At 38.8% G+C, this 16,307-nt stretch overlaps 1 protein-coding gene across 1 annotated transcript in view; it reads left to right on the top strand.

Moving 5' to 3' along the window:
• LOC126470920 (Down syndrome cell adhesion molecule-like protein Dscam2) overlaps nt 1-14,715 on the top strand; it is a 504,863-nt gene extending 490,148 nt beyond the window's left edge. Inside the window, exon 24 of the mRNA XM_050098951.1 lies at nt 13,895-14,715. Coding sequence (XP_049954908.1) covers nt 13,895-14,188 — 294 coding nt within the window. The 3' untranslated portion in view covers nt 14,189-14,715. The remainder of the gene's footprint in view (nt 1-13,894) is intronic.
• Nucleotides 14,716-16,307: the final 1,592 nt, after the last annotated feature.

Genomic DNA, 16,307 nt, shown 5'->3' on the forward strand with positions numbered 1-16,307 from the left:
AAATGCATACCGACAATCTTTCTTTCCATGAACAATACAAGACTGGGATAGAAGCAAGATCTGATAGAGGTACTCAAAGTACCCTCCACCACACACTCTCAGGTGGCTTGCACAGTATGGACATAGATATAGATGTAGATGTAGATGTAGATGTAAGAGGTGAACCAATTGTGAGCTACTCCCGTATTTGATAATGGTCCAACTTCTGGAGCCATATTTTGTAATCAACCCAATCAAACACCTTAGTTAAATCAAAAGAGATGACAAGCATTTGAAACCTTTTGTTTAGCCCATTCAGTACCTCACAGAGAAAAGAGAATATAGCATTTTCAGTTGTTAAATTACTTCTAAAGCCGAACTGTACATTTGATAGCAAATCGTGTGATATAAAATGATCGGTTATCCTTACATACACAGCCTTTTCAATAACTTTTGCAAACACTGATGGCATAGAAATAGGTCTAAAATTATCTAAATTATCCCTTTCTCCCTTTTTATAATGCGGCTTTGCTACTGAGTACTTTAATTGCTCAGGAAACTGACCATTTCTAAAGGAAAAATTACAATTGGCTAAATACAGGGTTAACATGTGCAGCACAGTACTTTAATATTCTGCTAGACACTCCACCATAGCCATGACAGTCCTTAGTCTTCACTGATTTAATTATTGACTCAATCTCCCTCTTGTCTGTATCACAGAGGAGTATTTCAGAGGATGACGGTTGAATCTCACGTCCGGCCATCCTGATTTAGGTTTTCCGTGATTTCCCTAAATCACTCCAGGCAAATGCCGGGATGGTTCCTCTGAAAGGGCATGGCCAACTTCCTTCCCCACCCTTCCCTAATCCGATGAGACCGATGACCATGCTGTCTGGTCTCCTTCCCCAAAAACAACCAACCAGTATTTCAGACATCAATCTCGGAAAGGCATTTGCCAAGAATGTTATATGATTTTCTGTAAAAACAAAATTTTTATTTGATTCACCAGAAATGCTCAGAAAATGATTGTTAAATACTGTACACATATCTGATTTATCAGTAATGGAAATATTTTTACTGCGAACTAGCTTTATTTCATCGACCTTGTGCTGCTGACCAGACTCTTCCTTCACAACTGACCAAATTGTTTTAATTTTATCCTGTGAATTAGCTATCCTATTTGCATACCACATTCTCTTTGCCTTCCTGATAACATTTTTAAGCACCTTACAATACTGTTCGTAATGGGCTACTGTAGCCTGATTGTAACTACTTCTATCATTTTGATATAATTCCCACTTTGTTCTACATCATATCCTTATCTCACTAATCAGCCACACAGACTGCCCATTACTGCCCCATTTAGAATGTTCTAATGGAAAGGAACTCTCAAAGAGCATGAGAAATGTGTTAAGGAAAGCATTGTATTTACCATCTATGTTATCAGCACTATAAACATCCTGCCACTCTTGTTCCTTGACAAGGTTTAAAAAACTCTCTATTGCTGTTGGATAAACTTTCCTACATAGTTTGTAATTAAATATGACATTGGTTTGAGTACAAAAGCCTTTTAGTGTTAAAATTTGTGCATCATGGTCTGAAAGGCCATTCACGCTTTTACTAACAGGATGCCCATCTAGAAATGAAGAATGAATAAAAATATTGTCTGTGGCTGTGCTACTGTTCCCCTGTACCCTAGTTGGAAAAAACACAGTCTGCATAAGCTCATATGAATTTAGGAGATCTACTAACATCCTTTTTCTTGCACCATCATATAGAAAATTTTTATTGAAGTTACCACGTATAACTAGTTTCTGATACTTCCTACAAAGTGAATCCCTCTCTAGCTTGAGCAGAAATTCTCTGAAATTGGAGAAGGGGACCTATGAACAACAACAATTAGAAGTTTAGTTTCACTACATTCGACTACTGCTGCACAACATTCAAATATCAGCTCAGTGCACTGTCATGATATGTCTATGGACTCAAATGAATACTGTTTTTTATGTACATAGCCACTACCCCACCCCACAAGGAACTCCTTGAGAAACAGCCAGCTAATCTGTAGCCTGGTAAAGGAAGCCTCTGAATTGTCAAATTATTTAAGTAGTGCTCTGATATACCAATAATTTCAGAGTCAACACCTATAAGCAGTTCACTAACTTTACCTCTAATACCTCTTATATTTTGATGAAATATGCTAATTCCTTCTCTACTTGGAAGCATTACATCCTCGGAAGGTGAGCTCGTAGTTACAGGGACTTCCTTAAAGCAGGTACACCTATCAGCTGACTTCAGTCTAAAAAAGGTGCAGCTCTAGCACCAACTACTACACGAATTTTTCCTTGATTGACATCACCACCACGACCCACTACACTGTCACCTATAAGCTTAACTAGCCTCCCCTTCCCATACCTATTGATGTGCAGGCCATGCCTAGTGAAACCCGATCTACTGATTGATCCAACTGGCACGACTGAGATGTCACCCATGCCCTCTGCCATCAGCACCTTCCCCAGCCCCATGTTAACGTGCCTAACAGCTGCGTTAAGATGTGCCTGATCATGATGCTGAAGCAGTTGCATGAAATGCACATTAGTGCCACCAGTTTGGGTAGCTATCTTAACCAGGTCACCACCTACATCATATTCCCTGTCCTTATCAACACTGTTCCCTGCTCCACCCACTATCACTACCTGATCCTCCTTCATAAAATTCTTACATAACTCCCCCATGCTGTTAGTCACCTGAGCCAACCCTGCACTAGGCTTCACAATGCTGGTGACCTGATACTCACTCCCCAACACTTCCTGCAACTGCTGGCCCACACCTCCACCATGAGCACTAACTAGCAGCAGTGATACAGTTTGCAACTAACCTAGGCTTCCTAATTGCTGAGGACTGCTGCATGTTCCCTACATCTACAGCTACATGAGGCTCCTCTCCACTAAATTCTGACAGTTGGCCATATCTATTGCATGTACACAAAGTAAAATTGTCTGAATACGTCCTCTTCCCAGCTGCCTTCTTGCTAACTGCCAGTTCCCATTCCCCACCACCCTTCACCCTCCTCAACCTGTCTAGTTCCTCCTTTGCACATTGTAACTGCACCTGAAGGCCACAGATCTTATTCTCCTGCTTCTCTAACAACTTATTTCCACTACAGATTATGCATTCCCAGGAGAGGATCTCGCTAGAATCCCCACTGGCTTCCCCACTGCATTGCCCCCAGTGAAAATACTTTGAACAAATCCTGAACCATAACCCACTACTCACAAACCTATGACAGAACCCACACTTCTCACTCATGGTAAAATTTTACAGGTGCTGACAGAAACTATATGTCTATGTTACCAAAGTTCAGTTACACCAGTAGAACTATTTAAGAACTAACAATAATGGTCTCAAAATTCTCTGCCTACTAAGAAAGCAACTACTAGTATTAATACTACTACACCACAGCTAATACCAATACCAACAAAATGTCACAGAATTATTACCTAAAACCAAAAAATTCAAATGGCCAATGGAACACTAAGTGAAGTTAAAACAATGAACGAAAATTTTACTGAAATATTTCACTAGAAACAATAAGAAACATCAGTTGAAAACTAAAGCACAAAATTTACTAAGCAACTTCAATGCACAGAAAACTCTAAAAAACACAGTGAGTGAATGATTAAAAAAGTTTATTAAGTCATTATTTCGTGACAAATGGCACCCAACACCGCTGAAAGCTATTAAATTTAATAACTGTATTACAGAGCACAAATAAGTTTGTCAGTACTTTAGCTTTATAACCACTACAGCTGCAGTGCACACCACAAAATGTAAACACACTTCTGAGGCGAGGCTTAGACTAACGACGCAAGCACACTCACGAATAATAGACCCCTTGAGTCAATAACACAGGAAGAATGACTGAGATTAATGAAAATCCACTAATAAATTACTTTTACAGCAAATATTAATACAAATTAATGTCAAAATAAGTAAATGAAGACTAAAATTTTATAAAATATTAACAAGCAATTCCAACAGCAGTGCAGCTCACATGATGTCACACCAAAGACAATTGGGCAGGTTAGAAAATTTAAAAAGGAAAATGGATATATTGAAGTTAGATATAGTAGGAATTAGTGAAGTTTGGTGGCAGGAGGAAGAGGACTTCTGATCGGGTGAATACAGGGTTTTAAGTGCAAAGTCAAATAGAGATAATGCAGGAGTGGGTTTAATAATGAATAAGAAAATAGGAATGTGGGTAAGCAACAATGAACAGCATAGTGACTGCATTATCATAGCCAAGATAGACATGAAGCCCTCTCCTACCACAAGTTTATGTGCCAACTATCTCTGCAGATGATGAAGAGATTGAAGAAATGTAAGATGAGATACAAGAAATTATTCATATAGTTAAGGGAGAGGAAGCTTTAATTGTGATGGGGGACTGGAATTCAATAGCAGGAAAAGGAAGAGAAGGAAAAATAGTAGGTGAATATGGACTGGGGGAAAGGAATGAAAGATGGAGTCGCCTGATACAATTTTGCTCAGAGCATAATTCATTCATTGCTAACACTTGGGTTTTGAGAATCATAAAAGGTGGTTGTATATATGAAAGAGACCTGGAGACACTGGAAAGTTTCAGACTAATTATATAATGGTTACACAGATTTTAAGTTTTAAGACATTTCCTGGGGTAGATGTGCACTCTGACCACAATTTATTGGCTATGAACTGTAGATCAAAACTGAAGAAAAGTGGAAAAGGGTTTGAAATTAAGGAATTGCGACCTGAATAAGTTGAAAGAACCAGAGGTTGTTGAGAGTTTCTGAGGCAGTGTTAGGCAGAGGTTAACTAGAAAAGGAGAAAGGCACACAGTAGAAGACAAATGGGTAATTTTAAGAGATGAAACAGTGAAGGCAGCAGAGGATCAAGTTGGTAAACAGAGGATCAAGTTGGTAAAAAGACAAGGCCTAATAGAAATCCTTGGATAACACAAGAGATATTGAATTTGACTGATGAAAGAAGAAAATTTAAAACTGCAGCAAATGAAGCAGACCAAAGGGAATACAAATGTTTAAAAAATGTGATTGACACAAGGTGCAAAATTGCTAAGCAGGAATGGCTGGAGGACAAACATGAGGATTTAGAAGCATATTCCAGTAGGGGAAAGATAGATACTACCTATAGGGAAATTAAAGAGGCCTTTTGGGGGAAGGGAACAGCTGTATGAATATCAAGAGCTCAGATGGTAAACCAGTCCTAAGCAATGAAGGGAAAGCTGAAAGGTGGAAGTAGTGTATAGAAGGTCTATACAAGGAGATGAACTTGAAAGTAAAATTATAGAAAGGAAAGTGGATGTATATGAAGATGAGATGGGAGTATGATACTGCAATTGACAAAGCTCTGAAATATCTAAGTTGAAACAAGCCCCTGGGAGTAGTTGATATTCCATCAGAGCTACTGCTAGCCTTGGGAGAGCCAGCCATGACCCCTCAGACTTCAAGAATGTAGTAATTCCAATTCCAAAGAAAGCAGTTGCTAACAGGCATGAAAATTACCAAACTATCAGTTTAATCAGTCATGGTTGTAAAATACTAATATAAAATCTTTACTGAGAAATGGGAAACTGGTAGACGCCAGCCTCGGGGAAGATCAGTCAGGACTTCGGAGAAATGTAAGAACATGACAGGCAATCTGACGCTACGACTTATCTTAGAAAACAGGTTCAGAAAGGGAAAACCTGCATTTTTATCATTTGTAAACTTAGAGAAGGCTTTTGAAAATGTTGACTGGAATACTCTGTTAGAAATTCTGAGGGCAGCAGGGGTAAATTACAGGGACCAAAAGGCTATTTACAACTTGTACAGTAACCAGACAGCAGTTATAGCAGTTGAGGGCCATGAAAGAGAGGCAATGGTTGGAAACAAGTGAGATATAGTTGTAGCCTATCCCCAACACTATTTGATATGTACAATGAACAAGCAGTAAAGTAAACCAAAAAAATTTGGGGTTGGAATTATTAAAGTTCAGGGAGAAGAAATAAAAATTTTGAGGTTTGCCAATGGCAGTTTAATTCTGTCAGAGATGGCAGAGGACCTGGAAGAGCAGTTGAATGGAATGGACAGTTTCTCAAAAGAAGGATAGAAGATGAATGTCAAGAAAAACAAAACAAAGATAATGGAATGTAGCTGAATTAAATCAGGTGCTGCTCAGAAAATCAGATTAGGAAACAAGGCACTTAAAAAGTAGATGAGTTTTGCTATTTAGGCAGCAAAATATCTGATGATGGCTGAAGTAGGGAGGATATAAAATGTAGACTAGAAATTGGAAGAAAAGCATTTATGTAGGAGAGAAATTTGTTAACATTGAGTATAGATTTAAGTATCAGGAAGTCTTTCCTGAAAGTATTTGTGTGGAGTGTAGTAATGTATGGAAGTGAAATGTGGATGATAAACAGTTTAGAAAGAAGAGAGTAGAATCTTTGGAAATGTGATGCTACAGAAGAATGCTGAAGAATAGGTGAGCAGATTACATAACTGATGAGGAGGTACTGAACAGAACTGAGAAGCAAAGAAATTTGTGGTACAACCTGACTACAAGAAGGGATTGGTTTACAGGACACATTCTGAGACATCAAGGGATCACCAGTTTAGTAATGGAGGGAAGTGTGGATGGTAAGATCATAGAGGGAGACCAAAAGATGATAACCGTAAGCAAAGCAGATCCAGAAGAATGTAGGTTGCAGTAGTTAGTCAAAGATGAAGAGGCTTGCACATGATAGAGTAACATGGGGAGCTACATCAAACCAGTCTTTAGACTGAAGACCACAACAACAGGTCACTATGTCTGAATTCAGAATATGTTCTAAATTGTACTTTAAATGGAGGTGGGTGGTAGAGGGTGGTAATTCTGTCCATCACTTCTACATAAATGAGTGCGATTTGTGCCATCTTTCAATTTTTGGGAACAGTTCATTGCTCCATAGGTATGCCATAAATCCTGGTCAAGAATAAAGTTACTTCACCTACACATTTTGTTTTGTGGGGAACTTGGTAGGGCTCTATCTTTTTTTGAAACATTGTTGAGCTTTAGCACTTGTATTTGTTTTCATCACCACTAGTGTTGACTTTTGTAGTTGCATGGTGGTAGTATTGCTATTCCTTTCAAAACTAATATGTTACAGCAGAATTCATCATTTCACTTTTCTGCAGTCTTTGGTCTCACTGTTACAATCAAATGCCAGGCCATTAACTTATCTGCAGCATTAACACATAACAAAAATTTCTCAACACCAGCAGTTTGGAAAACCACACACTGGCTGGATGTTAGGGTACAACAGACTACAGTGGTTTGGCAGCATTCTTCAGTCTGATAGATCCCTCCCATACTGAGTCTTCCATCCTCAACCTACTAAAAAATTCCCAAGGGAGGACACAAACAAAGTATTAACAGTCCTTAAAGAAGTGGTTTAGAGAGTGGTGGAAGATGAAGCTAGAGGTTGGCAACAATTGACTACCATCTGAATTTGTCCTTTCTTCTGTTGTGATTGACTGACTATTTTATTGTGCATTTTATTGCATGTTTTTTTTATAATTTTTAAAGAATACAGTTTTTTCTCCTTTTGTAGTGTGGTTATTTCTTTAGTTTTTCTGCTGTAGGCCTTAAAGGGCAACCAGTGCAATAAATAATGATGATGATAATGACCATTGCAAGAAGTACTGACTAGGATTTTCTTATGCAGCCATTGCAATTTTTTTTTTTTTTTTTACATTATAGCCAAATATGTTTTTATAAATCTACCTGCTGCTTCAAACTTTGTTTTTCCTTATTGTACAGTTGTTTATGAAATTTATTATTGTTGTTTGCATACTGTGAGGAATTTCTGCCTTACTTGGTACTCCTGTAGATGAATCTTACTTTAGAGATTCATAAAATATTCACATGAACTTGAATAATAGTTTCTCGGCTACTTGTTCAGTTTACCAACAATTTAAAATTCTTTGCTTGTTTTTGTAGCCATTTTTGGATTGGTAATCACTGTCACTTAGACTCCCTCATTATCATTGATCCTAATCTCTATGCACACATTCTCAGAAATATATGATTTATCTGTCATTAACAAATTTAATTTATTTCCTTTGTGGATGCGTTACTGAACCACTTTTAACAATTTTTGCTAGATAATTTCAAATAAAACATTTCAGAACATATTTTCAGAAAGATTATCTCATCCTCTACTTATGAGATTGCCATTTACCTAAACAGTGCAGGGTGCTTAAAATCTGCTCCAACAATCATGGTACAACTGGAGAACATACACTCCTGGAAATTGAAATAAGAACACAGTGAATTCATTGTCCCAGGAAGGGGAAACTTTATTAACACATTCCTGGGGTCAGATACATCACATGATCACACTGACAGAACCACAGGCACATAGACACAGGCAACAGAGCATGCACAATGTCGGCACTAGTACAGTGTATATCCACCTTTCGCAGCAATGCAGGCTGCTATTCTCCCATGGAGACGATCATAGAGATGCTGGATGTAGTCCTGTGGAACGGCTTGCCATGCCATTTCCACCTGGCGCCTCAGTTGGACCAGCGTTCGTGCTGGACGTGCAGACCGCGTGAGACGACGCTTCATCCAGTCCCAAACATGCTCAATGGGGGACAGATCCGGAGATCTTGGTGGCCAGGGTAGTTGACTTACACCTTCTAGAGCACGTTGGGTGGCACGGGATACATGCGGACGTGCATTGTCCTGTTGGAACAGGCAACAGGTAAGGTCAGCCTTTGAATGGCTACTTTTCCCTGTCTAGGATTTTCTCTATAGCCAGTCAGCCCACAAACCAGTCTACATGGTCCAGCTTACAGGAAAGCAACTGAGAAATACACTCCTGGAAATGGAAAAAAGAACACATCGACACCAGTGTGTCAGACCCACCATACTTGCTCCGGACACTGCGAGAGGGCTGTACAAGCAATGATCACACGCACGGCACAGCGGACACACCAGGAACCGCGGTGTTGGCCGTCGAATGGCGCTAGCTGCGCAGCATTTGTGCACCGCCACCGTCAGTGTCAGCCAGTTTGCCGTGACATACGGAGCTCCATCGCAGTCTTTAACACTGGTAGCATGCCGCGACAGCGTGGACGTGAACCGTATGTGCAGTTGACGGACTTTGAGCGAGGGCGTATAGTGAGCATGCGGGAGGCCGGGTGGACGTACCGCCGAACTGCTCAACACGTGGGGCGTGAGGTCTCCACAGTACATCGATGTTGTCGCCAGTGGTCGGCGGAAGGTGCACATGCCCGTCGACCTGGGACCGGACCGCAGCGACGCACGGATGCACGCCAAGACCGTAGGATCCTACGCAGTGCCGTAGGGGACCGCACTGCCACTTCCCAGCAAATTAGGGACACTGTTGCTCCTGGGGTATCGGCGAGGACCATTCGCAACCGTCTCCATGAAGCTGGGCCACGGTCCCGCACACCGTTAGGCCGTCTTCCGCTCACGCCCCAACATCGTGCAGCCCGCCTCCAGTGGTGTCGCGACAGGCGTGAATGGAGGGACGAATGGAGACGTGTCATCTTCAGCGTTGAGAGTCGCTTCTGCCTTGGTGCCAATGATGGTCGTATGCGTGTTTGGCGCCGTGCAGGTGAGCACCATAATCAGGACTGCATACGACCGAGGCACACAGGGCCAACACCCGGCATCATGGTGTGGGGAGCGATCTCCTACACTGGCCGTACACCACTGGTGATTGTTGAGGGGACACTGAATAGTGCACGGTACATCCAAACCGTCATCGAACCCATCGTTCTACCATTCCTAGACCGGCAAGGGAACTTGCTGTTCCAACAGGACAATGCACGTCCACATGTATCCCGTGCCACCCAACGTGCTCTAGAAGGTGTAAGTCAACTACCCTGGCCAGCAAGATCTCCGGATCTGTCCCCCATTGAGCATGTTTGGGACTGGATGAAGCGTCGTCTCACGCGGTCTGCACGTCCAGCACAAACGCTGGTCCAACTGAGGCGCCAGGTGGAAATGGCATGGCAAGCCGTTCCACAGGACTACATCCAGCATCTCTACGATCGTCTCCATGGGAGAATAGCAGCCTGCATGGCTGCGAAAGGTGGATATACACTGTACTAGTGCCGACATTGTGCATGCTTTGTTGCCTGTGTCTATGTGCCTGTGGTTCTGTCAGTGTGATCATATGATGTATCTGACCCCAGGAATGTGACAATAAAGTTTCCCCTTCCTGGGACAATGAATTCACGGTGTTCTTATTTCAATTTCCAGGAGTGTACTTTGTGTTAAACAAACTTTCTAATCTTTTTTTTAATTTCTCACCATTTCTGAGAGTCTTAGTTCTTGCAGGCCTACATGGTCCAGCTCACAGGAAAGCAACTGAGAAATACCTTGAGTTAAAGAAATTTTGTAATTTTTTTAAAATTTGTCACCATTTCTGAGAGTCTTAGTTCTTGCAGTACTGTAACCTCTGAAAGTTAGATTAAAAATTTTGTAATTAATATATATAAAAATATAAACACTTTTAGTAAGATGTAGTTTTTTTTTGGGGGGGGGGGGGGAGGAAGGGTGGATTCTCATGACCTCCCCTTGTACCTGCATTTGACCTGCATCACTGATGGGATGACCTCTTCACAATGGACACTGAGTTATCCAGGCATAAACAATGATGAATGAGCATCATAGTCCTCTCCATAATTTTCCACTGGTCTCCTGGACTCCTATTTGGCAAATTGCCAAAGTGTAATAGATCTCTTCCTTTCTGCACCAGTTTTAACATTGAATAGGATGTACAGCAGAGAAATGTATCACACTGTCTCAGGTCCACTGTAACTTTCAGTACTTCATCTTTGTTGGCCAGACTTTCAGATGATGCTGGTACTTCATAAATGTTGGCAAGAAGAATTATACTGATGTATTAACTTTTCCTATTGGATCCTAGATTGGAAAACCATATAGGGAATATCTTCCCACCAGAAATTCATGTGCTGTAGAATATCCTCCATGAATAAGAAGTCTGACAGAATAGCACCCCACAAAGTTGAACAGTTTGTTTCAGTGCCTTTTCCCTGTTAACTGGGCATTAACAGCATTGTTCAAAATAATGATGTGTAACTATGTATACTCACACAACTTGAAGTATCTGCAAATTAGAGCCCCACCACTAAAATAGCTCTCTTTTTACAATATTTATGTGGTTATGCCAGATAACATTTTCCATAAAAACAAATGTGTGACAAGAATAACATTGCGAACTGAAATGGATGTCAAATAAGAAGGGCACATTTTCCTATTTATTCATGGTTAGATCCTGATGTTGCTGTCTGTGAAGTAACTGGAATACTTTATGTACTTCTGTGAGTGCAAAACTCACAACATGATATGTGCCATATAGACATTCTGTTCTAAGCCTCTGATGCACAATATGTTACGAAACTGTAAATCCTGTAGCAGTTGAAATTCTGCAAACAGTTAATGCAGACATCATTGAAATTTGTCGTGTAGTTAATGTTGGCTGTAGGTCCAGTTGAGGAGTGACTGACCATGTCCCAACCGCTGATGAACATATAATGTATCTTGGGATCATTGCCAAAGTCTTGAAATAATTATTAGCATCTGACCTGTATCAGCATGTCTGATGATTCCACTTAGCAAACCAGGATCCAAATGGTATTTTTGTGGCATTACATTAAAATATTTATGAAGAGGCTACTCTCTGTTCACAACCAAAATGAAGACATGAAAGAGACATTATGGGTCAAATGCACTGCTTCTTGTTTTCCTTAAATCAGATTCCTGTTCAGAATAGTGACCACTCCAATTCATGGGGAAGATCTTGATGCTACTTGATATTTGAACTTTATTATACTTCTTGTATTTGAGGTATATTATTTGGGGCAATTGTCATGACTCACCCACTTGCTACGGTTTCCAGTGCCTTGGTAGTCAGATTAACTTTTGGCTAGTCAACTCATTGTACATCATGAAATAGCATCAACAATGGGCTTTAATTATGTCCAGTAATTCAAACTGATATAGGAGGATAATCCCAAAATTAAAATCTCCTATTTTTTTATAAGTACATAGACCTGTTTATTTCTACAATGGTTTATATGTGTTTACAGCTTGAACATTTAGCTATTTTGCGACATAATCACCATTTCTGTCAATGCATTTTTGTAGATGCTGTGGCAGTTTTTGTATGCCCATATCATACCAGCTCCCGCCATGCTGTTTAGAAAGTTACAAACCTCTTCTTTCACCTCATCATTTCTTTTTTACACCCTGTATATTACAACACTTTAAGTGCCAGCTTGTACAAAAGGGAAGTGAGTCAGATCTTGACCAATCCCACATCCAAGAACAATTACCATTTGTCTGTACACTAGCCTGTCTGATGTGGTTTTCGGTAGATTTCTAGCTCAAACATCTATCATGAATGCTCCAATTAAGAAGAAACAAAATAAAGAGACAGAACAAGACAAACCTATGTTATGGATTGATCAAGTAATCAAATTCATAAAGAGAATAGTCAAAGTGATATCATTCAGAGAGAGAGAGAGAGAGAGAGACAGAAACAAGTACAGTGTGTGTGCTGGGGGTTCATGAGAGCTCAGCAGTGAGGTTATCAATGAAGGAACTAGTAGAGTTGAGAAATAAATGAATATTGAAAAGGGAACTGATGATCACCCATTTGGTACGTTAGATTGAGAACATAGGAGCAATTATAAAATCACAACAAAAATGAGGACAATAAATGTGTCTTTTAGTCTGCAGAGAGAGAGAGAGAGAGCCATCTTGGGAAAGGAAGTTGCAGAGTATAAGTTTAATATCTACTGGGGTAATAATACAAATAATTACAAAAACAGTTTGCAATAGTTGAAGTGGAAGGTATAGCTACACTTGTAAATGAACAGATAACATTAAAAACAACCAGTATTTTAAGCTGTACCACAAATAACGTATGCATGAAGAAATCTAGCAATAAATGTAAGAAGTATGTAAGCTTTGTGAAAGATTGTGGGAGGTATAAGTAACAGCAAATTGTAGATGAAGATAGCCTCACAGCCTAACACTAAAAGTGATAAGCTGTAACGATCAGTTGTTACTGCCCACTCCAGTGAAATTACACCAATAATCATATCTGAGCTTACAAATAAAACCTAAATAACTGTTTTGCTGTTTGTTACTGATCTATATTTCATTTTTAAAATTTCATACCAGACATAACACAATAGAATTCATCTAAGACTATTTTCGCATTCCAGAATTGTGCTCATGCTTATGTACTGTGAACAATGGAAGGAGTAAAAGTGAATAAAAAAGACTGAAATCATTCCAAGGCTTTTAGACAATGTACTTCCTTAGAGTTTGGACAATGTACTTCCTTGGAGCTGACAGACTAAAACACATGATTTCACTCTTGTTTATTCACATGTGTGTGCATGCATACTGCCCCCCCCCCCCCCTTCACACACACACACACACACACACACACACACACACACATATTATCCGAGAGCTAGTCATTATACACACACACACACACACAGATATATGATACTGGCACTGCAGACTGATGAGTCTGATGGGGGGGGGGGGGGGGGGGGCAGCACACACGTATGTGTATTTCAGTCTGTTAGTTCAAAGGAAGAGCATTGTCCAAATGCTTAACAACAGTTTCTGTCTTGTTTATATTCCTGTCAATCACTTAAGCCTCAGCTGTCAGGTGAGTACCTTTGCTCCTTCCATTGTCTTTATTCCACCATGACTTTCAGTATCATATTTAAGTCCTGGAATTAAATTAAAATATTTTCATTTAATTGTGTCTGACTAATAATTTTAATAAGCTTCCTCCTTTCTATCATAGTCTATGAGGAGTGAGTACTGTCGTGTGAAGAAACCTCGACCAAGTGAGGAGTATGACAGTTTTGGTTCTGAATCTGACACAGAACCTGGTACTTCAAGCCGCACAGAATCATCTAACCAGCTAGATGATGGTGGAATGGTAGCTGCTTATCATCTTCCTCTCCCTCGACTTGTAAAGCCTTCCTTAGATCCTATGTACCCGCATCAAGACTGGAGCTCCACAACAGAGCCGTCACCAGGGTCAGACAGGCATCACTTTCAGCGCAGAATCTGTCAGGCTCATCACTTAAAATAAAGTACGTTGAGCAACAGGTAGAAGTCTATCAGAAAACCCTTTTCCTTTACCTGTCAGAAATCAGTTTCAGAGATGAAACTGTCTGTTCAGTGAGCTCCATGTTTTAAAACTGTGTAAGATCCAAAGCTGTTGATATTCGGTGTTTAAATCAATTTCTATCACCTGCCAGAAGGCAATTTCAAGTAAAAAAGAAAAGTCAATCTTACATGTTAAATGTTTAAAAACAAATTAAAAAGACAAAAAATATATGTGTATGAGCTCTAAACCTGTTGATGTTTGGTGTTTTCTGTGTAATGTCTGTAACCGTCCTAAAATAAGCACTGATACCAAATACGTATTTCTAAATTTTTGAAGAATTTGTTCTCTGGTACTGGTGAATCAAGGAAAGAAATACATTTCGAATTGCTCACTTTTACCTGACGATGTGGGTGTAATCATCAGTATCAATGATTATACTGGTAGTAAACATATATACATATATAAAAAAAATATATATTTCTCATACATGTGCCAAATGAATTCTGGGTACAGACAAATATAAAAATGAATATATTCTTTAAATGTTGTGATCTATTATTGTACTATATTTATAAACAAAGAAAATGGATGCTAATATATTAATTTGTATTTTATATAATGATAAGTTTATTTTGGTATGCTCCTTGCCTTTGAAACTGTAACTTATGAAGTCTATGTTACATCAGCAAGTACATATTAAAATTTTGTACTTTCTGTAAAGTTTATACTACAGTGTGCATCTTCTGTAGTTTCCTATCTATCACAAATGAATGAATTTTTATTGGTTTGAAAACCGCAGATGTCATTTCCAGCATTACAGGTGTCAAATGCAATATGGCTATAGACATTTATACACCAAATTTACAGTATTTGGGCATTTATCTACAAGTACAAGAATGCACAAATTTCACTCAGACCATTTTCTTTGTTTCAATCAGAAATTCATCTATTACATAAACAGTCACTTTTAATAGGAATTCTTTAACTTTCTTTTTTAATGACTGGATTAGTAGATAACTGGAATGCTCATGTATGGCATTAAAGATTTTTATTGATTTCTGCATAAATGTTTGTTCATTTTTGTGTAGATACTATGTAAGGAAATTAGATATGATTGTTTCTGCTATTGTGCTTGTGACCTGTGTCATACTGTTGGATGTTGTTGTAGTTCTCCTTGATGTGTAATATCCAGTGGAAAATAAATAATGATTGCAGCATCATAATTTTAAGTTTTCTAAACCTATGTTTACAATGAGCTTTGTGTGCCATGGTGCATATTACCCAAAAATCCTTGTTCCTTAATTTAAAATCATTGCTTGTATTCATTTGATGGCCTGACATAATAGATCACATGTTACATGAGTCTGTATCAAGGTATAATAGCCAACTCTGACTAGAGAAATACTAAGTCACAGATATAATTTCCTAGGAGGAAATAAACCCTTACCAGTTTTGCATACCACTTTATATGATTATACCAATCTGGAATCGGTTGTTATCACAAGGGAACTATCAGTATTTACTCCTTGTCCCATTAGGGTGTAGTGATTAATTGATTTTTATTGTTGTAGGGACCTCAGAGATCATCTGAGGAATTACGAAAGTCAATATTACACAGTATAAATGTTACACAAATAATTACAAAAACAAGAAAAATATTACACAATATAAATATTACACAAATAATTATAGTACCTTTACACAAATACAAAACAGAGAAACTTCTGGTACAAATCGATATTGCATAGTAAAGTTTAGCTAATTACAGACTTACTCAGATATAGAAGCATATACAAACTGATCACATAAAGTGTAATCATACCATATACTGTACCTCTCATAAGAATTCATCAGTTTCATAAAAGCTGAGCTCAATAAGAAATTCCTTTACTTTTTTTTTTAATTGTTGAATTGGAAGATCCCTGAAATGTTGGGGTATGGCATTAAAAAATTTTATGGACTTGTATAGAAGCACTTTTGTGTTTTTTTATAGTTACATTGGAAATAAACTATGTCCTGCTTGTTTCTTGTGTTATAATTATGTCACAAATCATACCATTGATAAATGGAATAGTTTTCCTTAATATGCATTACACACTGT

This window comes from Schistocerca serialis, chromosome 3 (genome assembly GCF_023864345.2).
Source record: "Schistocerca serialis cubense isolate TAMUIC-IGC-003099 chromosome 3, iqSchSeri2.2, whole genome shotgun sequence".
NCBI lineage: Eukaryota > Metazoa > Arthropoda > Insecta > Orthoptera > Acrididae > Schistocerca > Schistocerca serialis.